This window comes from Oryctolagus cuniculus, chromosome 7 (genome assembly GCF_051225735.1).
Source record: "Oryctolagus cuniculus isolate XC-2025 breed Fujian yellow rabbit chromosome 7, ASM5122573v1, whole genome shotgun sequence".
NCBI lineage: Eukaryota > Metazoa > Chordata > Mammalia > Lagomorpha > Leporidae > Oryctolagus > Oryctolagus cuniculus.
The window spans coordinates 96,735,510-96,762,363 of NC_142873.1; the positions used below are offsets into that span (position 1 = coordinate 96,735,510).

General features: G+C 36.2%; 1 protein-coding gene across 1 annotated transcript in view; it reads right to left on the minus strand.

Moving 5' to 3' along the window:
• The window catches only part of MSH4 (mutS homolog 4), an 84,495-nt gene that overhangs the window by 16,621 nt on the left and 41,020 nt on the right, over nt 1–26,854 (minus strand). Inside the window, exons 9-17 of the mRNA XM_070078240.2 lie at nt 25,253–25,327; nt 22,884–22,948; nt 21,027–21,196; nt 19,422–19,558; nt 17,920–18,023; nt 16,294–16,418; nt 8,409–8,609; nt 3,462–3,580; nt 1,115–1,243 (exon numbers count right to left, since the gene is read on the minus strand). Coding sequence (XP_069934341.2) covers nt 1,115–1,243; nt 3,462–3,580; nt 8,409–8,609; nt 16,294–16,418; nt 17,920–18,023; nt 19,422–19,558; nt 21,027–21,196; nt 22,884–22,948; nt 25,253–25,327 — 1,125 coding nt within the window. The remainder of the gene's footprint in view (nt 1–1,114; nt 1,244–3,461; nt 3,581–8,408; nt 8,610–16,293; nt 16,419–17,919; nt 18,024–19,421; nt 19,559–21,026; nt 21,197–22,883; nt 22,949–25,252; nt 25,328–26,854) is intronic.

Consider the following 26,854-nt stretch of genomic DNA (forward strand, 5'->3'; position numbering starts at 1 on the left):
AATTCTGATTGACATGTTAGAATTACAAAAATTATCTATCAACATTAGACTCATACTTTTTTTAAGTATAAAATCACAATTTTCTTATTCACTGCAGACTCATTTAAGATAAAGACTTCATCTTATTTTAAATATGAAAAATATATTTTAAAATTTTTTCATATATATTTTAAGTGATCATCTGAAAAGATGATTTATAAAATATCTTAATAATAAGAGCAAAAATCATTGTTTAATACAGCTGATTTGTTAAAAACTGTTTTTTAAAGGAACAAAATTTTAGTTATGCAAAATAGATTTTCTATAGTTACCTCAGATGCCTGAAGTCTTACTGTACGTTGTGACATCTCTGTCAACATTATTACATGTGGAGATAATTACTGAAATGTCTTCATAATTTTGCCACTTAAATTCACCAAATTTAAGCCAACTGACTGATTTTCACATTATTTCTATTTTTTTAAATTTCTTCCATTCCTTATCCATACAATGGCTACCATACTAATTGTTTGAAATATTATTTATTTAAAAGGCAGAGAGAGAAAAATAAATAAATAAATAAATAAATAAATGGCAGAGAGAGAGAAAAGGAAGAAAGAAAAGAAAGAAGGGAGGGAGAGAGGCAGAGTGGGAAAGAGAGACACAAAGAGCAAAGAGTAAGAAATACATCTCATCTGCTGGTTTACTCCACCAATGCGGGCAATAGCCAGAGCTGGGGAAAGCCAAAGTCAGGATCCGGGAACTCCATCTGTGTTTCCTATGAGTGACAATATCTTAGTACTTGAGCCACCACCTGCTGTCTTCCAGTCTCATTAGCAAGAAGCTAGAGCAGAAGCAGAGGCAGAGGAAACTCCATCCTAGGCATTCTGATATGAGATATGGGCATCCCAAGTGTCAGCTTATTGCCCTGTACCACAACACCTGCCTCATCATACTAATTAATCCCACTTCCGTCAAATATGAACAAACAAAAATGTAAATGCTATGGTACGTGTTTTCTATCTAAAATCACTTAAAAAGTTACTTTAGATCCCTGTAAAATCCAATCATGATAAGTATATAAAGGACATAGAAAAGGACTAAAAATTAATACATTGAAAATAGAAAAGTATACCTTTAAGCTCAGCAGATATTCACACACAGCATAACATATACCAATACCTTCTTCTGTATTAGTACTTCTGCCAAGTTCATCAATTAGTATGAGTGATTTGTCATTAGCGTTATGTAAAATATATGCTATCTGAAAATATAGTTTCAATATTATTCATTGTAACCAAACAGCTGTCACAGTTATATAAATAAAGGAGAAATTCAGTTTCTTCATTAGTTTATATGAAATGCATTTTTGTAGAGAAATCCTGCTGAGCAGAAAATAATGCATTGTTTTTCTTTCTAAATATCTCATGACTAATAATTTCAAAAGCATAGCTGAAGTGTACATAAATAGACATCTACTTACGTTCATGAGACAACAGAGTAAATAATCATTATGTAAAATATTTATATTTTAGAAACAGTGAAATGAAACAAAACTATGCATTGAATGTTTAAATAAAGTACAAGGATGGCCATTTTCTTCTCCAAAAACAACTAAGCAATTACTGTCACATAATACTTAAAACCATCTCTCAATTTATCTCTACATCTCCCTATATTCTTTTGTTGTTGTTTTTTTTTTTTTTTTTTTTTTTTTGACAGGCAGAGTGGACAGTGAGAGAGAGAGACAGAGAGGAAGGTCTTCTTTTGCCGTTGGTTCACCCTCCAATGGCCGCCGCGGCCAGCGCACTGCGGCCAGCGCACCGCACTGATCCGATGGCAGGAGCCAGATACTTATCCTGGTCTCCCATGGGGTGCAGGGCCCAAGCACCTGGGCCATCCTCCACTGCACTCCCTGGCCACAGCACAGGCCTGGAAGAGGGGCAACTGGGACAGAATCCGGCACCCTGACCGGGAATCTAGGAAAAAGTACTTAAGTATTAAAAAAAAAAATATTTGAAAGGCAGAGTTACAGAGAAAGAGGGAGAGAGAAAGAGATATCTTCCAAATACTGATTCATTCCCACAATAGTTGGGGCTGGGCCAGGCCAAGGCCAGGAGCCAAGAACTTCATTCCAGTCTCTCATGTGTGTGTCAGGGCCCCAAGCACTTGGCCATCTTCCATTGCCTTCTCTGGTACATTAGCATGGAACTGGATAGAAAGCGGAGAAGTAGGGACTGTAACCAGTGCTATATGGGATGCCAGCATCACAGGTGGTGGCTTAATCTACTGTGCCACAAAGCTTGATTCTTGATTCTTGGTTTAACAAATAAATTTGAATCCATGACCACAAACACCAAGACTTAAATTGATGAAAGTGTTTCTTTTCCACTCTTTCTCAAAAGATAGAATTCCACCCTCATTACATCCTGACACAATAGTAATTTTCATGGACATTTTATCTTTCAATGGAACTATGCTTCTTGAAGGCTAACACCATAAATATATACCTCAAGTACATAGTATATTGCCACACTACCCTGTAAGTATTCATAATATATGAAATAACATTATAAACTGTGTGGCGAATGGTAGCTTTATTCACTCCACATCTACTTGCAGGAAATCATCTCCAAATGTATAGGAATTCCAGTAATTCCTACCTAATACAGATATCCCGAGAGCTATGCTGAACTTCATTAGCCCTCAAAACTACTTGACATTTGCACAGATCAGAAATAGGTGATGAGGAGTGGCTATTTTGCCTAGTGGTTAAGACATCAAGTTGGGATGCCTGTATCCCATATCACAGTGCCTGGGTTCTTCTCCTGACTCCGCTTCTAATTCCAGATTCCTACTAATGCACACCCTGGGAAGCAGCAGCTGGTGAGTCTAATAGTTGAATTTCTGCCACCCTGTGAGCGACCTGGATTAAGTTCCTGGTCTATTGCAGACATTTTGGCAATGAACAAAAAGATGGGAGCTCACTATCTGTCTCCCTCTTTGTCTGTGTCTGAAATACATAAAAATTTCAAAGAAAAAGAAATAGGAGATAATACACATTTTGATAAAGAAGTAGAAATTCTATAAGGGGAAATAAGAGGATGATTTTTAAACAGTCTTTCAATGTAGTGATCTTTTATTTTAGAATTAGGCATTAGAGGAACAATTGGTTCTATGCAAAATGATACCAAATTGGTCTTAGTTTTCTTAAGCCTTTTATATATTCCATAAAAAAGTAAAATATACTTATATTTTTCAATAGCACTAGCTTTTTCTTTAAAACTATTCCTCAACAAAACTTTCACTTCTATTTCCACATAAGAGAGAAATTAGGAAGCTGTCTTTGACTGCCCTCTGGCTCTTGGAGAGGGATATAAACACATGTGCATGTTTTAGTAAAGGGATACTTTCTTACATGATAATAGACCATTATGGGAAGAATTTAATACATTTTTAACATAGAAGTTTTGTTTGGGTACCTCTTTCATTTCCTTCATAAATGTTGATGAATTTGTTTCAATATCATCATCAGTACTGATTCTTGTAAAGATTTGTTCAGCAATTCTAAAGGAAGAATATTCTGCTGGAACATAAGATCCTATAAAATACAAGGCCAAAGTAAATTCAGATGCTTTGGGGAACTGGAGTTGTGGTACAGTGGGTTAAGCCATTGCTCACAAAGCTGGCATCCCATGTCAAGACACTGTTCAAGTCCTGGCTCCTCTGCTTCAATCCATCTTCCTATTAATCCCTGGGAAAGCAGAGAAAGATGTCCCAAGTAATCAGGCCTCTGCCACTCATATAAGAGACCAGGATGGGGTTCCTGGTTCTTGGTTTCAGTGTGGCCCCTCATCCAGCTGTTGTGGCTACTTAGGAGTGAACCAGCAGACAGATCTGTCACTGATTTCAAATAAATATGATAAATCTTTAAGAAAATGAAATGCTTTTATAAAATATAAGTATTATGAACATTTTGCACTTGCATTATTTTCAAGAACTATGTGGTAGAAAGAGCACAAGCTATGGAGTTAGAAGACATGTCCCACTTCCATCACTTACTGTATAACTTTGTACAGCACTTATTCTCCTAGAATCATCTTTCCTACATATAAAAGTAAATAGTTGCCCAACCTACCTTATAAAGTTATCTGAAAGTTCAAATAAGATAGCTTAAGTTCAAGTATATCAGAAAGGCATTATTATAGACTTGAAAAAATTTAAAATAATTTAAATGATCAAGAACATTCAAAACATGAAATTTTGAAGGAAATACTTATAAAACAAATTGATAAGATTATATAAAGGTATATTAGGAAACATCCATGTTATTACATACATATAGAAATACCCAGAAGCACAATGAAACTAAAACATTAAATAAAAAGGTGAATTTTGATCTATGAGAAATTATTGTGCTAACTAAAGTACCCATCTTTTGAGAACAAATCAGTCTGATTAATGTTCCCATATCTGTAAAAAATGAAATATAAAAGGCATTCTAATATCAAAAGATGCTTTCAGAAGGATTAGACAAGGAAAAACAAATATGAAATGCCAACTAGAAAATATAGCTTATATTTACTGATATATTTTTCTGTTCTCTTCTCTCTGTTAACTTCCACCAAAAATGTTCTCAGCATTTCTTGTCTAGATTTTTACAGATGCCTCCTGGCTGGTATTTTGCTTCTGGTCTTGTCTACAACCGGCCAGAGTGATCTATCTAAAAGATAGATAGATTTTTTTTAAAGATTTATTTTATTTATTTGAAAGACAGAGTTACGGAGGAGGCAGAGACAGAGAGAGAGGTCTTCCATCCGTTGGTTCACTCTCCAGATGGCTGCAATGGCCAGAGCTGTGCAATCCGAAGCCAGGAGCCAGGCGCTTCTTCTGGTTCTCCCAGGTGGGTGCAGGGGCCTGAGGACTCAGGCCATCTTTTACTGCTTTCCCAGGCCATAGCAGAGAGCTGGATCGGTAGAAAAGCAGCCAGGACTAGAACCGGTGCCCATTTGGGATGCCGGAGTTTTAGGCCAGAGCTTTAACCCGCTGCAGCACAGTGCCGGCCCCAGAAAGTCAAATCTAATCACGCTATTTTCACACTCCCTATGGACTGTTGGGTAAAATTCAGTTTCTTCAGTCAAGTACCTAAGGTTCTACATGATCTAATTCCTGTCCATCTCTCTAGTTTTACATCTTGCCAATAATCACAGTCACACCCCTTGTTCCACACACACACACACACACCCCCAAAAAAAAAGAAAAAGAAAAGAAAAGAAAAAGGACTACAAAGCTATTCGTATTATTCGGGTATATCATACTAATTTTTGTTCCTATGTTTTAGAACATGCGCTTAGGCTGGCGCCGCGGCTCACTAGGCTAATCCTCCGCCTAGCGGCGCCAGCACACCGGGTTCTAGTCCCGGTCGGGGCGCCGGATTCTGTCCCGGTTGCTCCTCTTCCAGGCCAGCTCTCTGCTGTGGCCAGGGAGTGCAGTGGAGGATGGCCCAGGTGCTTGGGCCCTGCACCCCATGGGAGACCAGGAAAAGCACCTGGCTCCTGGCTCCTGGCTCCTGCCATCGGATCAGCGCGGTGTGCTGGCCGCAGCGCGCCAGCCGCGGCGGCCATTGGAGGGTGAACCAACGGCAAAGGAAGACCTTTCTCTCTGTCTCTCTCTCTCACTGTCCACTCTGCCTGTCAAAAAAAAAAAAAAAAAAAAAAAAAAAAAAAAAAAAAAAGAACGTGCGCTTGTCTCTGCCTAGAAAATTGCCTACTTTTTCATACTTTTACATCTATAGCATCTTTTTTTAACTTTTATCTAATAAATATAAATTTCCAAAGTACAGCTTTTGGATTACAGTGGCTTTTTCCCCCCCATAACTTCCCTCCCAAAAGCAACTCTCCCATCTCCCGCTCCCTCTCCCATTTCATTCACATCAAGATTCATTTTCAATTATCTTTATATACAGAAGATCAATTTAGTATATATTAAGTAAAGATTTCAACAGTTTGCACCCACACAGAAACACATCTTATATATATGATCTCACTGAGTCCTTAAAACAAATATTAGAAGTAGATACTATTCCAATCTTCCCTTGCAGATAGGAAAACTGAGGCTTAAAGATGTTAACAGTTTGTCTATGATTACACTGCTACTAACCAGATAAGCTGGATCTACCTCCAAAGTAGATGTTATTTTTTTTTTATTTTTAGTTAATAAATGTGAATTTACAAAGTGCAACTTTTGTATTGTTGTGGCTCCCCCCCCCCAACCTCCCTCCCTCCCGCGGCCCTCCCCTCTCCCACTCCCTCTCCCATCCCGCCCTTCATCGAGTTTCATTTTCAATTACCTTCAAATACAGAAGATCAACTTAGTATACACTAAGCAAGGATTTCAACAGGCTGCACTCACACAACCACACAAGATATAGGGTATTGTTCGACTAGTAGTGTTGTCTTTAAGTTTCATAGTAAAACACATTAAGGACAGAGATCCTATGTGGGGAGCCTGTACCCAGTGACTCCCGTTGTAGATTTAACAATTGGCACTCTTATTTATGACATCAGCAATCCCCCGAGACTCTTGCTATGAGCTGTCTAGGCTATGGAAGCCCCTTGAGTTCATCAACTCTGAACTTGTTTAGTCAAGGCCGTATCACAGTGGAGGTTCCTTCCTCCCTTCAGAGAAAGGCGCCTCCCTCCTTGATGGCCTGTTCCTTCTGCTGGGGTCTTGTTCACCAGGATCTTTCATTTAGGTTATTTTCGCCACCGTGTCATGGCTTTCCATGTCTGTGAGACTCTCATGGGCCTTTTAGCCAGATCTGAATGCCCCAAGGGTTGATTCTGAGGCAGGAGTGCTGTTTGGGGCGTTTGCCATTCTATGAGTCTGCTGTGTGTCCTGCTTCCCAGGCAGAATTGTTCTCTCCCTTTTAATTCTATCCTTCATTATTTGCTTACACTGGTCTTATTTGTGAAATCTCTTCAACACTTACCCTATCTTTTTGATCGGTTATGTACTTATACTTATCACTTTACCAAGTGTGCTGGCATTGGTACATGCCTCCAAAGTAGATGTTATTAACTTCCAGCGTTTTCAAGTCTGACTGTTTCCTTTATGGTCAGACAATATGCTATATTATATAAACTTTCAGATATTCCAGAGGGTAAAGATAGATGGTGACAAGAGAAGTAGAAAAATTATCTTCAAATATTTGAAGAGCTAACATTAAGAAGAAATACTAATCTCCAATACAGCAAAGTTAAGAATTAGAACTACTGAGAAGTCCTGACTTACAGAAAGTCAGATTTCAATTCAATAAAATGAATGACCTAACAATTACAGCTGTTCAACAACTAACCTGTTCTTTAAATGATAGAACTCTTCATAGATAACTTCTCAAGTAGAAGTAGGAGTATTATGAATCAGATAGCATTCTTATAAGGAGAGGAAAATTAGCTAAGATATCCTTTAAATGCCAATAAAACTTTAAACTTAATACAATATTTACTCATCATTCATTTATCTCTCATTTCCTTTCCCAGTACTAAGGGTGAATTTACACTATTACCAATATTATTAATCTGGTATTCTTTTTATAATTCATTACACTGGACTATGGTTTCTCACCATGACACTATTACATCATAGGCTCAGTAAATCTTATGTGTTGGTAAGAGGGTAAGGGATGAGGAGAGAAGCCCTGTGGATCATAGCATGATTAGTAGCATTCCTGTACTTGAAACTCTCCATAGTTGTGATAACCAAAAATGTCTCCAAGATGTTTCAAAATTCTGAGGATTCAGGGTATGGAATCAAAACTACCACTGTTTGAAAACCACGGCATTAGGGCTAAATATCCATATACTCCTCACAAAAACCCAGTTTCCAGGGATAGGTGTTAAATTGTGCCTCTAATTCAAGAAATATATGATAATGTTGGGCAAGTAACAGCCATTTACAAACACATATACACATATGTATGTGTAACATTCAGTTGCTATGATCAAGTTACTGGTTTTCCACGTTAAAATTAATGGAACTATTTTCTTTGCCTGACATAATTTGGAGAAAATTTCACATCAGTCATTTCACTTTTTCTCACATTTTTGGTTTTGAACCCAAAAATAGCTACATGATTCAATTTACTAATAATTTCTATAAAAGTAAAAGTTACTAGTAACAAAGTTTCTACTTCTCTAATGTCCCATAAAATTTTGGGGGCAATTTAATCCAAACTGGACAGAGCTTAATAAAACACCAAATAGTAAAAGTTATGGTTAGCATAACAGACACACTATTACAGTTTTAGGAAAGAGAATATACACAAAACTATTCATGTGTTAATTAGGCAACTGAATCTGAAAAATTAGGCACAGAACATTTTGAAAATGAATCATCACTAGTAGTTATAAAGTAAAGCCATGACTTACCAATCTGGGCCATAATCTGAGAAAGAGCAATTTGCTTTAAATATGTAGATTTCCCACTCATATTTGGTCCAGTTATGATCAAAAAATTACTTCCTTCTGTAATATAGGTATTATTAGGAACAGGTTTTTCCAAAGATATTTTTTCAAGAATGGGATGCCATCCCTGTTTGATTGCTAAAGTATCAGTAAACTCTGGTCGAACTGAAGGAAAAAAACAGAATGGTTAAGATTAATATATTTATATATAAATATTTTGAGGTATGTCTGCATTATATATACTTTTGTGATTTTACTAGTGTCAGTGGAACAAAAGGTATTATTTTATCCAAAATTCCAACCTAAATCCTTCTAAGTAATAATGAATACACGCTAATCACAGTTTTTATTTGTTTCCAGAGAACTCTAGAATTTAGCTCCTTGTCATTGTCATTCATTGCAAAAAAGTTTGTAAGATTTTCAGATATATATATATATATGAAATAAGAAATATTTTATAAACCAAGTAGTCATTGACAATATTTGTTAATATCAAGTAACTACCAGTAGCTCACAACTGCACATCATTATTTCAAACTTGGTATACTTAGCTTTTAAAATGAAGTCTGAGTGAAATTCCCTTGAGGAAATATTGTATAAAAAGAAATTTCAGGCCCCCTCTGCCACCAATCATGGCTGCTCTCCCATGATGGTGGCTCCTCTGGGAGAGGACTTCAGCACTGGGAGCCAGGTGTTGTGCTGTATGTGCCAGGAGCAGTAGCTGCAAAGCAAGGTGGCAGTCTATGACTACCAGTCCAAAAAGCTTGCTTTAAAATATGCCTCTTCCAGGCAGCTAACAGAATGGGTGAAAATATTTGTAAACATGTTGTAAACTGATAAAGGGTTAATACCAGAATCTATAAAGAGCTTAAGAAATTCAACAACAACGAAACAAACAATCCGGTTAAGAAACAGGCAAAGGACTTGAGCAGGCATTTTTCAAAAGAGGAAATTCAAATGGCCAACAGACAGTTGAGAAAATGCTCAGGATCACTAGCCAAGGAAACGCAAGTCAAAACCACAATGAGGTTTCACCTTACCCCTATAGAATGGCGCTCATACAGAAATCAACAAACAAGTGCTGGTAAGGATGTGAGGAAAAAGGTACCCTAATCCACTGTTGGTGGGAATGTAAACTGCTGTAGCCACTGTGGAAGACAACATGCAGATAACTCAATTATAGCCATCAAAAACCCTAGCGTGACACTTAAATCTCTGAGGCCTGAAGATACACACATCTTTGAAAGCCCACATTCACTTGAAAGATACTACTACATCTATGAACTACTGTACATCAGAAGACATTTGTGATGTAGACACTGCTGACCATGATTATAGCTGAAGAAATTACTCACAGGTTACGATTCTGGGATCACCTAGGACAAAAGTCAAAGCAACTATCCAGCTGAGACTCCACATTACATCTAGACAACAACAACAAAAAAATATTTTCTAACAAAAGCTTCTCCATAAAAAAGAAGGAACTATTACACCAGATGTGCATATGTCAATGTAGGAACACATGAAACATGTAGAAGAAAGCATGACACTTCCAAAAGAATACAAGAGTTCTCCAGAAAGGCATTTTGATTTGAAGGAAATTATGAAATCCCTGAAAAAATACAAAATGAAGATTCAAAGGAAACTTGATGCGATTCAAGAGAATACAGATAGTGAAGCCAAAAAAATAAAAAAATAATGCATGCTATGAATGACAAATCAACAGTCATAAATGATTAAAAAGAACTTACCAGAAATTTTGGAGTTTAAAATTTCCATCAATATCAATGAGATTAGCGGTAATGAGATTTATTGGTGGTAGTCTCACCAACAAAACAGATTGAGCAAAATTTGACAAAGCTTTGAAATAACCCAATTAGAACAAAATAGACAGAAAAAAAATGAAAAAAGGTGATAAAACACATAGGCTACTATGGAGGGGACAAATATTCATAGTATAGGGATGCCCAAAGGAAAGGATAAATAAAAGGGAACTGAGAATCTATTGAATGAAATGAGTTGAAAATTTTCCAGATCTTAAAAGAAATATGGACATCCAGATACAAGAAGCTCAAAGGACTCACAAAAAAAAAAATGCCTTCTCCAAGGTGTAATACAGTGAAATTATCAAAAGTTAAGGATAAGGAGAAAATCCTAAAGCAATGAGAAAAAAACATCTAGTTAGAAATAAAGAAAAGAATATTAGACTAACAACAGACACTACACAGGTAAGAAGAAAGTGGGATGATACGTTCAAGGTCTGAAAAAAAAAATCTAACCAAGAGCATTATTTAAAGTGAAGCTATCCTTTAGAAGGGAAGTAGAAATAAAGTATTTCCAAAAAAAAAAAAAAAAAAGCCAATAGAATTCATTATCATCAGATCAGCCCTACAAGAAATCCTGAAGGGAGTCTTACATTGGAAGTAGCCATCATGAAATCCTAAGAAATTACCAAATTTACTAATGGATCAGATACACAAGAGAAACAGAAGACAAGCCAACTTTATCATGACAGGAAGCTACCAAACCTTACACAAAACTGCACTCAAAATGGATCAAAGACCTAAATCTATAAACTGATACTACCAGATTATTAGAGAACATTGGGGAAACCCTGCAAGACACCAGCAGAGGCAAAGAGTTCTTGGAAAAGACCCCAGAGGCACAGGCAATCAAAGCCAAAATTGACAAATGGAACTACATCAAATTGAGACGCTTCTGCACTGCAAAAGAAACGTTCAGCAAAGTGAAGAGACAACCAACAGAATGGGAGAAATGATCTGCAAACTACGCAATTGATAAAGAATTAATATCCAGAATATATAAAGAACTCAAGAAACTCAGCAATAACAAAACAAACAACACAGTTAGGAAATGGGCAAAGGACTTAAACAGGCAGTTCTCAAAAGACAAAATCCAAATGGCCAACAGACACATGAAAAAATGCTCAGGATCCCTAGCTGTCAGGGAAATGCAAATCAAAACCACAATGAAGATTCACCTCATTCCCATTAGAATGGCCTTCAGACAGAAATCAACAAACAGCAAATGCTGTCAAGGATGTGAGGGAAAAAGATACCCTAATCCACTGCTGTGGGAATATAAACTGGTACAGCCACTGTGGAAGACAGTATGGAGATACCTCAAAATCTGAATATACACCTAGCATATGACCCAGCCATCCCACTCTTGGGAATTTACCCAAGGGAAATGTAATCAGCTTATGAAAGAGTTATCTATACCAGAGGTTTACTGCATCTCAATTCACAATAGCTATGATATGAAATCAATCCAAATTTCTATCATCTTAAGACTGCACAGAGAAAGTATGGATATGTACACCACAGAATACTACACAGCAGTAAAAAAAAATCTGAAATCCTGTTTTTTTGCAACAAAATGGATACAGCTGGAAAATATTATACTTAGTGAAATAAGGCAGTCCCCAAAAGACAAATACCTTATTTTTCTCTCTGCTCTGTGGTAACTAATAGAGTATCTAAAAGGTAATCTACAGAAATGAAATTGACACTTTGAGATGCCATGACTTAGAACATCCCTTGTCTCAACCATTTAGGAGCAGTTTTTTTTTGTTTTGGTTTTTCATACTATTTTTTGAACTGTTCACTTAGTGTATGGTTAATCTTATATATATAAAATTAATTGAAAATAGATCTTAGTAAAAAAAAAAAAAAAAACAAGAATGGGAATAGAAGAAGGAGTAGGAAGAAGGGTAGGGGTGTGGGTTGGAGGAAGGGCAGGGTAGGAAAAATCACTATGTTCCTAGACTTGTATTTATAAAATGCATGAAGTTTGTATACCTTAAATAAAACATTTCTGGGGCTGGCACTGTGGTACAGAAAGTTAAAGCCCTGGTCTGCAGTGCTAGCATCCCATATGGGGGCCAGTTTGGGTACTGACTGCTGCACTTCCAATCCAGCACTCTGCTATGGCCTGGGAAAGCAGAAGATAGCCCAAGTCCTTGGGACACTACACCCATGTGGGAGACCAGGAAGAAGCTCCTGGCTCCTGGCTTCGGATCAGCTCAGCTTTGGCCATTGCAGCCATTTAGAGAGTGAACCAGCAGATGGAAGACCTCTCTCTTTTTGGTTCTACCTCTCTCTGTAACTCTATTTTTCAAATAAATTAATCTTTTAAATATAAAAAATAAAAAAACTATGCTGATTCCAGGTGTGGTTTAAAAATAAATAAAAATAAATAAAGGTTTCTATGTAAGTAAATAAATAAAATGTATCTATCTGATTAAGTTTCTAATAAAAAAAAGAGCAATTAGGTAAGTAAAAAAAGAGATAAAAAGGAACCAAAATTGGAAGACAGAAGTAAAATACATGAAAAAAAAAAAAAACTAAAAATGCCACCAAAAAGCGGTTAGAATTGATAAACTAATTCAGCAATGTTGCAGCATACAAAATTTTTATACCTTAACAATAATCTGACAGATCCTATTTACAACAACTAAAATATACATATATATTCAGGAACAAATTTAACCAAATAATTGAAAGATCTCTATAAGAAAATTTATAAAACATTGAGAAAAAAATCATGAAGAATACAAAAAAGGCAAAAAGAAAGATAATCTTTGTTCATGAATTAGAAGGATAATTTTGTTAAAATGTCCATACTACTTAAAGAAATCTACAGATTTAATGCTATCCCTGTCACAATACTAATAACATTCTTTACAAGATCAGAAAAAAAAAACCTCTAAAATTCATACAGAACTGTAAAAAGAGAATAGTCCATGGAAACTTAGGCAAAACAGAATTAAAAAAAAAAAAAAAACCTTGGAGGCATCACAATACCTCATTTCAAAGCATACAACAAAAACTAAAGTAAATAAAATGGCATGGCACTGCCATAAAAACTAACAGATAATGGAACAGAAAAGACAGCCCAGAAAATGATCCACATAATACAGGCAACTGATCTTTGACAAAGTTGTCAAGTACACACATTGGAGAAAGGATTGGTCTTTTCAATAAATGGTTCTGGCAAAACTGGATAGACAAATGTAGAAAAATGAAATTAGATCATTAACTCTTAGCATTTACAAAAATCAACTAATGTTGGATCAAGAACCTAAATGTAAGATCTGAAACTATGAAACTGTTGGAAGAAAACAGGGCAAATACTTCAAGACATTGGTGTAGGCAATGATTTCTTAAGTAAGACTCCAAAGGCACAACAACAAAAGCAAAACTACACAAATAAGATTATATCAAATTCAGAAGCCTCTGTACATAAAAGGAAACAATAGAGTGAAGAGACATCTGAGAGAATGGGAGAAAATATTTGCAAGCTACCTATCTAATAATGGATTAATACCCAGAATGTACAAGGAGCTCAAAAAATCCAATAGCAACCTCAAGCAATCCAGTTACAAAATGGGCAAAGAACCTGAATAGACAGTTCTCAAAAGAAATACAAATGACCAACAAATAAATGAAAAAGTACTCAATATTAGTAGCCATCAGAGAAATGCAGATCAAATCACAATGAGATATCACCATGCCCTTGTGTGAACAGCTATTAACAAAAAACAGAAAGTAATGAATGCTGACAAGATGTGGAAAAAGAGGACTCTTATTTTAACTGACTAGTTTTTTGTTTTGTTTGTTTGTTTGTTTGTTTGTTTTTTGGACAGGCAGAGTTAGACAGTGAGAGAGAGAGACATAGAAAGGTCTTCCTTTTCCATTGGTTCACCCCACAAATGGCCGCTACGGCCAGTGCGCTTCAGCTGGCGCACTGCGCCAATCCGAAGCCAGGAGCCAGGTGCTTCTCCTGGTCTCCCATGTGGGTGCAGGGCCCAAGCACTTGGGCCATCCTCCACTGCCTTCCCGGGTCATAGCAGAGAGCTGGATTGGAAGAGGAGCAACCGGGACAGAATCTGGCACTCCAACCAGGACTAGAACCTGGGGTGCCAGCGCCACAGGCAGAGGATTAGCCAAGTGAGCCGCAGTGCCAGCCCAGAATAGTTTTTAATATGTAAAACAAAAATATGTAAAACACACCCAATAGTGGGATTTCTGGATCATATGACAATTCTATTTTTAGTTTTTAAGGAAATTACCATATTGTTTTCCTTAGTGCCTGAACCAATTTACATTCTTACTAACAATATTGGTGTCCATGTGAGATGCTGGCATTGTAGGTGTGGCTTAACTTGGGGCACCACAATGCTGTCCCCTGGGCATGGGTTATTGATTGTAGCAGATCTATCATGCTAATACAATGTATTAATAGGGGCAGCTGAGTATGAGCCAGGGTTGGCTGTTGAGGCCATCTGAGGAGTGAACTAGTAGATGGAAGATCTTGCTCTCTCTTTTTCTCTCTCTCCCTCTCTATCTGTAACTCTACCTTTCAAATAAACAATCAAGTCTTTAAATAAATAAATACATAGGAACATAAGAGAAAGACAATTACTACAACGTTCTCTTTCATATGTGGGAGCTAAAAACATCTGTATGAGTACACAATGCTGGTTGCTGGAGGCTGAGAGGTTTGGAAGGGATAGAGGGATTTTGGATTAAAAAAAATGGGAATCTGGGTGTGGACCACTGTGACAAATTTATCATACTGAAACGAAATATTAATGATAAGGAAAGCTGGGTCTTATTTAATTGTGACAAAAATATTATACAAATATGTTAACAATAGGGGAAACTGGGTCTAGGGTATACAGGAACTCAGTACTACTTCAAAAAATGTGTTTTGTAAATTTAAAACTTCTGAAATGGAAAGTTTATTTATAAAATAAATTCAAAGCTTGGCTTAGTCACTATCATGGAAATATGAAACAAGTTTTTGTAAGATACATTCCATAAAAAATTAACAGATTTTTGCTATATTACTGCTAATTTTAAGTAGAAATTTTAATATTTTTACTATTACTACATCTTATGATTCAACCATAATTATCAAGTTTTAGTCCTGCAATTCTACATCCTGGAGTATGATTATTATTGATAATCTGGATAAGAAATTTCAAAGGGCTAACAACTGAAGTTTTTATTAAACATGAGAAAATTACTTAACAAATATATTTAAGGCCTGTGTATAGACTTAGGATACAAAAATATATAATTCCTGAACTCGGTATTCACACATGTAATGGATAGAGTGGATGAAAATGTTTATTTGCATACTCATTTCTATTAGTATTTGTCACACCGGTTCTAATGAGTACTTCAATTCTAACTATACAAATTAGATTCATTTTTATTTTCAGTAAGGACACCTCTGCAATCTTATTTGGAGAATTTTTAGAGCTTCTAACAGTTTCTTTCTGATTTGCTAATTTCTGAGTGAATAATTTTTGACATTTAACAGTAATTTTTGAAGATTTATTAATTTATTCATTTTGAAAGTCAGAGTTAGAGACAGGGAGAGATCATCCATCCTGTGACTCACTCCCCAAATGGTTACAAAAGCCAGGGCTGGGCCAGGACAAAGCCAAGCCAGGAACGAATTCTGGGTCTCCTATAAGGGTAACAAGGGCCCAACACTTGGGCCATCTTCTGCTGCTTTTCCTGGGCCATTAGAAAGGAGCTGAGTTGGAAGTGGAGCAACCTGGGCACTAACTAGCACCCATATGTGATGCCAGCATCACATGTGGTAGATTTAACTACTATACCACAATGCTGGCCCAACATTAAAAGTAATTTTAAAGTTAATTTCACTTTCTCTATTTTGTACCTTAGTCTAGGACCACAGACAAGAGACCATATTTTGAGAAAACATTTAAAACATTCATAATTGATACACAAAATAATTTGAATGGAATATAATTTTAATATACATGTTTATTCCAAAGAAAGTAACTTACCATAGTCAGAAAGAGTGCAGGCATGGGCAAAGGAAAGCAGCATATCCAGCATTGACACAGTGTCAGACAGTTTATATAAGCAATGAATATGCTCGTAAATCTCACTCAACAGTTTGCATACTATCCTGAAAGCACACATGTGGTAAGACATGTTGTTAGGACTTTTAAAAAACAACATATAATGTACCTACAAAATAATATTAGAGTCATTGCCTGAGGTAAAATAATATTCTTTTGAGCTATACACTACATATAGAGTCTAATATTCATCTGTCTCATTGACACTTTTCAAAGTTACAGCCACTAAGTGACAAAGAATCTGTCGCTCCCCCTCTTTGTGGAGGAACGACACAGGACCCTGCGCTGTTCTTTTGTCTGCTCGGCCCTCCCCAGGTTTGCTGCTGGTTCTTCCCGGGTTGGCTACCGACCCTTCCACCTCCGTGGAAGGGCGGTTCCCCCTAGCCATTTTCCCCACTTCGGCGGGGGAGCGGCACACCGCCGGCCGGCTCTCTCGGGGGCTGCACAGGTGTTCCTTCAAATAGATGTTCCCGGTGCATGTTGTCTCTCCCCTCCTTTATAGTCCTCTTCCACCAATCCCAACTCTGCTACCCACACGCTGAGCAGGTCCTACAGTTTATTGGTTGAACTGGAGGCAGCTGTGTAGAAGCTGTTTCTCCCTTCTCAGCGCCATATTGTGGGAGAGCAGATGCATAGAATAAGTCTTAATTCCAGTAACTTAGTCTAGTCCGAGTTGCTCCCAGTTGCTCCCCACAGAATCCATCTTCTAATAAAGTAACACTATGTTTTCTACATGCATGCTTTTATTAAACATTAATAAACAAGATTTCATTCATAAAAATATTTTATATTGGTCAAATCAAGCCCTCACTATACTTGGAAAGACTCATCTACTAATTATTTTGTGCATTTGCAAATGCTAAGTTTAACACAAAAGCTATTATGTATTTTCTCTCTCCTCTATTATGTATTTTCTCTCTCCTCCGTTTTTCTGTCCCCACCACAGACACATCTGAATAACAATTACTTAAGTTTTATGAATTAAAGTTAAACTGTGATAAAGCTCAAAAGTTCTCCCCTTACAAGTATAAATATGTATCGAAAACTTAGTGTGTAGTATAGTTTGTAGTCCATGCTTTGAAATTGTTTTGAAAGCCCAATCTTTATTGTCTCAGCTCAACAATTGTGAATGTTCTATTTCTTCTTTTTAACTGTCTTAAGTTTCACAAACAGCAAAAGAATTGGCATTATTTCTATGCTGCTAAATTTCAAAATATCAAGGTTTGAGAAGCTAAAGTCTTAAAGACCATAGGAAAAGAATAAACCAAATAAAGCCCAAGATAAGCTCATGCTGTGCCAAATTCTGCATCATAGAATACATACTACATAAGTATCAGTTACAATGCAAATTTTTTGCAGTAAAATTTTCACTAAAGCTTCCATGAGGCTCAGTGATCCTAATCCTAGTGATAGAATTTCTTAGCTACTATTCACAATTCTACAATTGTCTGTAATCAGACAAAAGGTCAATTAATGAAATTTATCACAGTTCCTCAAATTAAGTCAAGTCAATTTAATTCAATACTCAAATACTTCAAATGTTCTTACATATAAGTCATGTGATAGATTTCTCGCAAAGACTCTTGGCATCTTTCATTCATTTTAATTAAATCTGTTGATGTAAAGCTGTAAGAATTTTTCACTTTAGAAATCTGCTAGGAAAGTAAAAATCAAATATCAAGACACATGCACACTCCAAAGAAAGAAAACATACAGATTTTAAACAATAGAATATAGGTATTAGTGTAAAAATTTTAATTCTTGACAGAGTACCACAAAGAAAGTTCTAAATAATATTTGTGAAAGACAAAAGGAAGATTACTTCAAAAGACAGAGCAGAATATTTTCAATCTAGTCCATCCAACACAACTATTTTAGCAGGGCTTAAAACAGTTTTATTCTTAATTTAGTGTTGGTTATGAGTGTGATCAGATGACCAAAAAACTATTTTATATGTATACTTACATATATTTCTTAGTCTGTGCACAATATTTCAATAAAATGTTTAAAAAATGACCTTATAGAAATGGTAAAATACTGCATTTTATAACCAAGTAGCATGCATGATATATCTCAGTGATCCTCATTCTATCTCTGACCCCATCTCATATCTGAATTTCACTCAATGTCTAACTGCACTGCCTTATTTCAGTCCATTCTTTATTTCATCTATCCCTCATTACTTGGTAAAAATGCTGTGTGAGATCCTGAAAGCTACATGGTTTGTTTTTTTCAAAAGGTATCCTTTAGAAGCAGAGAAAGCAGATTAAAGTGTGTTAGGCTTGCCCAAACTGGTATATTGTCAACTCCATATGCATCTAGGAACAAATATTTTCATGGTCTACAAGTTTGGAAATATTAGATTTAAAAAAAAAAAAGTTAGGGGGGCAGCGCTGTGGCACAGTGGGTAAAGCCTCCACCTGCAGTGCTGGCATCCCATATGGGTGCTGCTCCACTTCCGATTCAGCTCTCTGCTATGGCCTGGGAAAGCAGTAGAAGATGGTCCAAGTCCTTGGGCCCCTGCACAATCGTGGGAGACCCAGAAGAAGTTTCTGGCTCCTGGCTTCAAACTGGCTCAGCTACAGCTGTTGCGGCCATTTGGGGAGTGAACCAGTGAATGGAAGATCTCTCTCTCTTTCTCTCTCTCTCTCTCTCTGCCTCTGCCTCTCAAATAAAAAATTAGCAAATATTTTTAAAAAATTTTAGGCAGATTTGTTTTCTTCAGAACATTTAAACCTTTAACAAGTAATGTTCCTTGATAAATACCTAACACAGGCAGTGGTGCAACATTTCCTAATTTCCTTTGCCAAAACCACCTTTGCACTTTCTCCATTTTCCTCTCACTGGGCTTGCTATTTCTCCCCAAAAATAGCATCTAAATCATTCTTAGATTAGTATAGCTGTTAGGCTGGGGGACAGGAATAGGAGGGAAAAGTAACATACAGAATATTAAAATATTTGGCATGTAAAAATCAAAGAGTGCCTAAAAACATATAACTGTAATTTTGTGAAATCAGAAACAACAATTTTCTAAGCACTCTAGAATGAACCTTGATAAATTCTGAAGGAAGTTGATCATTGGGTAGAGCTGTGCAATCTACAGTCATCTGGATGAAAAATCCTCGAGCAGAACTAAAACTTGTCCTTAAAGGAAGATTATATTTTTCTGCCAGCTGCGATATCATTCCTAATGACCAGAAACAAGAAAAACAAAAACATAACAAAATGAAGGCATTTCAGTGAAAAAATTACTCTGTTTAAGGAGTCACAATAGTTTTTTCTTGTCATTTTATATACAAATCGGAAGGTCTTTTAAATTCTAAAGATGTTCAATGTAGCTAAGTATCTTTTTCTTAAAAACACTCAACACCAAAACAAAGGTACTCATTTTAATAGATATTTCTAAAGGAAAAGAATTCATAAAAACTAAAAATGAGGAAACTGTTTATTTTATACCCTCTATGTTAGGAATATACAGTTTTTGATGTGCTAGTCAATCTACTTCTTAAAAAAATCAAATAAATTATTGTAATCACGAATGTACAATAACAAATTTCCTCTATAAATATAAATTCAAAAAAGTTTCAAAAAGGAGATAGACCACTTATGAAACAAAATTCCTAAAGCATTCCGAATCTCCCTATCAACTTCACATTCAGCAACGTTCTAAATTTATATAGTAATCTTTCCTTATTTGTAGCTTTACTTTCCAAAGTTTCTCAGGTTGAATACAGTCTGAAAACATTAGATGAAAAATTCCAGGAAACAAAAAAACAATTCCTAAGTTTTAAATTATGTGCTACTCTGAGCAACAGGATGAAATCTTACATTATTATCTTCCTATCCCTCTTGAGATTTGTCCAGTATACCCACTCTGTATGTAACTACTTGCCTCTTAGCATGTATATTAAGATGTTTTAAGAGAGATCATATTCACATAATTGTTCTATCTAATTACTATTATTAATCTCCTACTGTGTCTAATTTTTTTTGAGATTTAGAAGCAAGATTTATTAGAATCAGAGACCTCCAGCCAAAGTGGCATGGGAAGAGGTCTCCAAGAGAGGCAAAACCCAAAGGGGCTGGTAGTGGTGGGGTTTTTAAGCACAATTTTGGGGAAGAAAAAAATTTATCAGCTTGACACTCGGTTACATGTGCGTGTATGCATCTATTTCTTTACTGCATGTCTTTCCTGTTATAAACTCATCAGAACAGGGACTTTGTCTTGTTCACTATATATTTCTAGCATACAGAACAGTGTCTATATGTAGTACAAGCTCTTGTAAAAATAATTACTGGACTGACTCAAATACCACCTCTCCTATATAAAAATGACATCTTTCCCCCACTGAAACTTTTTAATAGTGGTAGACTACATTTTTAATATAGCTTATATATAATGCTGTAAGCAAGTAACTCTATACTCATATGTAAGCTTGGAGAAAAGGAAAAATTTAAAACATCCACCTTTTTATTTAAAAAAAAAAAAGTCTTTTAAAATGGCACTATAAAACAGTAACCTTGTCTGTTTTGGACAAAAATGTAAATTGAAAACAAGCCTGACTAGTCATCATCAGTGAAAAACCATAGCTTCTCCTAAAAAGTTTGTTTTATTCCTAAAAGACAAACAAAAAATGTTCAAATAAGTGAATTACCTGCTATGTCATCAACAATCTCTGTATATGTTCTTCTAGCTATGTCAAGAAATTCATTTATGTTAGACCTCACTGCATAGCACTTCTGAGTCCTCATATTCAGGCATCCCTTCATGTGTTTTGCATCATCATTAATTACTGTTTTAATCTTTTCAAGTATGATTCCAAACCTAACATTTAAGCCAAAAAAAGAATATTGTATCAATTTATAATTTTTAAAAATATTTGTCTATATATTTGAAAGGTAATGTTAGAGAAAGAGAGATAGAGGGAGAGATTCTCAATCTGCCTGTTTACTCTCCAAATGCCTGCAATACCACGTCTGGGCTAGGCTAAAACCTGGAGCCTGGAACTCCATCTGGGTCTCCCACACGGGCAACAGGAAATTAAATACTTGGGCCAACATCCACTGCCTTCCCAGGTACATTAGTAGGCTGCACAGGAAGCAGAAGAGCCAGTATTTAAATTGATATACAATGTGGGTATTCCAAGCAGGGACTTAACTACAATGCTGGCCCCTTAATTTTTAATTTGAATCACAGTTAATGGTAGCAAAATTTTCTTGAAATTGACTTTGAATAAATAATTAAGCAATAAATATTTACATTTATATAAGAGGAATTATTATGTCCATTTTAGAGTATTTCTTGTCAGTACTAGTTTAAAACAGCATGAGAACCACCAAGAGCAATTCTAAAATCTGCTCACATATAGAGCTCCCAAATTATACAAACTGTTCCTGGGAGAACAAAATATACCCCTAAATAATAGTTATAAAAATTATGGATTCATGTTTATAGATTCAATAATCATTTACTTAATGCACGTATCAAGTGCTGTGCTAGGTGCAGGGATTCAAAGAGGGATAACATGGAACCTGCACTTAGTATGGACAAGAAAGAATAAATACATATTGTGAGACAATATAACAAGAACCTCATAATCATTAATGATTAAGTGCAGTGATTATGTAAGCTGGAAATCTGGAAACACCTATTTTCTTAAGCTTTCCTTTTATTCTGTTCTGTATTCTATTTGTAACTAAGTCACTTATATTATTAATTTCAACTTGTAATCAAACACAGGGTAAAATTTTGAATCAGTGAAATAGTTCTTAAGTATGACAAATCTTTTTGGTCAAGAATAAGCATGCCAGGATAGGAGTTTGACCTAGGTAAGGAACATGCTGGTTAAAACATTTGCATCCCATATCAGAGTGATGGGTTTGATTCATCTCCATCTCTTGACTCTGGCTTTCTGCTAATACTTATCCTGAGAGACAGCAGCATTGGCTGAAGTAACTGGTTTCCTGCCACCCACATAGGAGACCTGGATTAAATTCCCAGCTACCAGCTTCAGTTATCCCCGTTCTCCCATCTCTCTGCTTCATAACTAAATAAATGATAAACTTATTAACTGCCTTAAAAAAGTCGAGGTAATGCTAATAATTTAAGAATCTTAAAATTAAATTATATTGAATTTTATTCAATATTCATATCTATTATGCTTTGGTTACATTAGGCCCTTCATGATTTAACAAAATAGAAGAATACATTTTTATATTTGCAAGTCTTCTGTAGAGAATAGATAAAAAAAATAGGACTGTATCTGGATTTCAACATTTCATAGTATTCTTATCTATTAGCATAAGTAAATAATGTATTATTTCCATATTCATCACCTTTATGGAATGTGCTGTATATATTAAAATTCCAATGAACAGTTTAAAGAAAACAAAACTTAAGTAATTAACCAAAACTTAAGTAACTGTTGTATAGAATACAGTTAGAATCTTTAGAATCAGTTATGATTAGGAAAAAAAGGAATAAGCTCATATAACAATTGAGTGACAAAGACCTTTTATCTTCCAAGGAACCATAATATGCTCTTAACAAAGGTGTGTTACAGTTCTTCAGAGCAATCTATTAGGGAATAAAATACAAAACAGTTAAGGATAATAAATTATGCAATTATTAAACACAGCATTTTAAAATTAATACTTTTTACAATACCAAGTTATTACTTGCTTCATTTTCTCAGTTTTACATTCATATAAATGCATGTAGGTGGGGCCGCCATGACGCACTAGGTTAATCCTCTGCCTGCAGTGCTGGTTCCAGTCCCAGTTACTCCTCTTCCAGTCCAGCTCTCTGCTGTGGCCTGGGAAAGCAGTGGAGGATGGCCCAAGTGCTTGGATTCCTGCACCCACATGGGAGACCAGGAGGAAGCACCTTGCTCCTGGCTTCGGATCGGCACAGCTCCGGCCATTGCGGCCACTTGGGGAGTGAACCAACAGAAGGAAGACCTTTCTCTGTCTCTCTCTCTCTCATTGTCTGCAACTGTGCCTGTCAAATAAATAGAATCTTAAAATAAATAAATAAATAAATGCATGTAGGTAAGCACAGATGGTTTCCTTTCCATTCCATTTTCAAGATAAAGAGCACATGGCTAGTAAATAACAGAGAATAATTCCCTACTGTGATTTTTACTGGTCTTGTCTCCCAACTCATTGTTAATATTCAACCACTTATAGAGGTAGATATGTAAGCAGATACTGCTATACATTTACTTCACAGGCAATTCCAAAATTTGAGTTAGATACAAATAAATTTAAAAAAGTACTTTGTACATTTATGAACAGAAGTTTCTCCATTCTTATGTGGCAAAGAAGGAACTTTATTTTGCTTAATGGAAACTCTGAGTAGTCACCAACTGAATAAACAGAAAAGAGGAACAAACATAGTTAACCTGAACTTCATGCCATATTTTAGTGTTTTTTAAAAAAAAAGATTTATTTTATTTATTTGAAAGTCAGAGTTAAACAGAGACAGAAGGAGGCAGAGAGAGAGAGGTCTTCCATCTGCTGGTTCACTCCCCAGTTGGCTGCAACATCTGGAGCTGCGCTGAAGCCAGGAACCAGGAGCTTCTTCCGTGTATTCCACGCAGGTGCAGGGGCCCAAGGACTTGGTCATCCTCTACTGCTTTCCCAGGCCATAGCAGAGAGCTGGATCAGAAGTGGAGCAGACGGATCTTGAACCGGTGACCGTATGGGATGCCAGCACTTCAGGCCAGGGCGTTAACCCGCTGTGCCACAGCACTGGCCCCAACCATATTTTAGTTTGACATTAGGCAATAAAAAATTATTTTTATAAATAGAAAAATATCAAATATTATACATATACTGATGAAAACTAAAAAACTCATTGAAGCATAAAGAAAAACTGAATCACTCATATTTCTAATTATATTTCCAAAGATAAATACTTAAATGCTGTATTTCTTCTCACTGTTTGACACAAAAATGTATATCATTGTAATCTCTTTTCATCACATCCCACTTAATACCACACATAAGTATTAGGAAGTCTTAACAGCAAAAAGATAATACTAATATTACATCCTGTAGAAAGTAATAATTTCTTTCTACAATAATTGAAGTTCTGATTGATTTATTATTTCTCACTAATATGAAACAATGCTGTAATCATTATCACCAGACAAAAATGTTAAGCAACATTTCTGAATACTTCTTTCTTTTTTTTTTTTAACTTTTATTTAATTAATATAAATTTCCAAAGTACAGCTTATGGATTACAATGGCTTCCCCCCCATAAAATCCCTCCGACCCGCAACCCTCCCCTTTCCCACTCCCTCTCCCCTTCCATTCACATCAAGATTCATTTTTGTTTCTCTTTATATACAGAAGATCAGTTTAGCATACATTAAGTAAAGATTTCAACAGTTTGCTCCCACACAGAAACATAAAGTGAAAAATACTGTTTGAGTACTAGTTATAGCATTAAATCTCAATGTACAGCACCTTAAGGACAGAGATCCTACATGAGGAGTAAGTGCACAGTGACTCCTGTTGTTGACTTAACAAATTGACACTCTTGTTTATGGCATCAGTAATCACCCTAGGCTCTTGTCATGAGTTGCCAAGGCTATGGAAGCCCCCTGAGTTCACTGACTCATAATTTTTAGACAAGGCCATGGTCAAAGTGGAAGTTCTTTCCTCCCTTCAGAGAAAGGTACCTCCTTCTTTGATGACCCGTTTTTTCCACTGGGATCTCACTCGCAGAGATCTTTCATTTAGGTTTTTTTTTTTTTTCTGAATACTTCTTTCAAACATATTTCTAGATGCAGTATTAGAGAATCAAAAGATCTCTGTCATGAATGTTTGAAATCTGTATTCATACGTTTTGTACATTACATATCTAAATTACCTTTAGAGGATCCACAAGTTCCAAGGTATGTTTTAGGTATATTAAATTTGTTATCTTTGATTCAGCTGCATTAACCTGTGAAGATAAAAATCCAAATATGGACACTATAAATAGTTAATATAAGAACTGGTTTTTTTGTTGATCCTTCTACGCTTACCATATTTTCTATACTATTCTATATTAGCCTAGCAGGATGACAGCCTAGTGAATGATTAGAAATTATTGGGGGGCTGGCACTGTGGTGTAGCAGGTAAAGCCATTGCCTGGGTGCCGGTTTGAGTCCCGGCTGCTCCACTTCTGATCCAGCTCTCTGCTATGGCCTGGGAAAGAAGTGGAAGATGGACCAAGTCCTTGGGCCCCTGCACCCACATGGGAGACCTGGAAGAAGCTCCTGGCTCCTGGCTTCAGATTGGCGCAGCTCTGGCCATTGTAGTCAAATGAGGGGTGAACCAGCAGATGGAAGATCTCTCTCTCTGCCTCCCCTTCTCTCTCTGTGTAACTCTGACTTTCAAATAAACAAATACATATTTAAACAAAAAAGAAAGAAAGAAAGAAAGAAAGAAAGAAAGAAAGAAAGAAAGAAAGAAAGAAAGAAAGAAAGAAAGAAAGAAAGAAAGAGAGAGAGATTCCAGCACTAACAAACAGGAAAGGGAATGGAGAAGCATGACAAGGAAGAACAGCCATGCAGGATGCAATAATGATCAGATTACTAATATATGGCACTATTAGAGACCTCTGAGAGATGTTGTAGAATAAACTTCAGGAGTTTGTTTGGAGGTAAAGAAAATGGAGTAGTTATTCACCATTTCCTATTCATCAGACTAGAACTGTTGCCAGGAGTATTAACTCCCTGATGCTCCTTGGCTTCTCCTCTGAAGAGAATAGATCCAGGCAGAGAATCTGAGGTGTTTTCTATAACAGATCTCCCTTGCCAAAAGAGAATGCTAAGCGCATGATGGTAGCAACAAACAGAATCTGCTCGACAATACTCAGTGCAAAAGCAACCTATAAAGTAGATAATATTTGCAATACACGGTACCAACAAACTTTCCATCTAAAATACAAAAAGCTCTGTAAATCACAGAAGATAAACCTAATAGAAAAAAAGAGCAAGAGTCCTGAAAAATATTTTCATAAATTATTTTAAAATGGTCAATACCAGCAGATTTCAACATGGCAGAATAGAGAGAGAGCTTACTGCTCTAGTCTAGGGGAAGATAGTTAAAATAAAAAAAAAAAGTGGAGAGAATACAACCTCAGGAAAGACTTAGGGAGAAAACTGCAGTGGAAACACCACACAAGTTAGAAGGACACTATGGATCTATGTGGAAGGTGTGGACATGCAGAATGAGCATGGACACAACACAGACTTTAGCAGCCAAGAGCCTCAGTATCACTTTGGAGAGTGAGAGGTCATACCAGACAGCAGCAGCCCAAGCCACTGGTGATAAAGCCATGAGGAGAGCCTGATGTAAGTCTGACCTGGAGTCATCTGGGGGATAGTGTACCTGCCAACCTAGAGGGAAAAAAGGGGCATGTTTTTCCCTGAGCCCCCAATAATGGTGCCCTGCAACTAGCTGAGAGAGGACAGGCACCATTGTG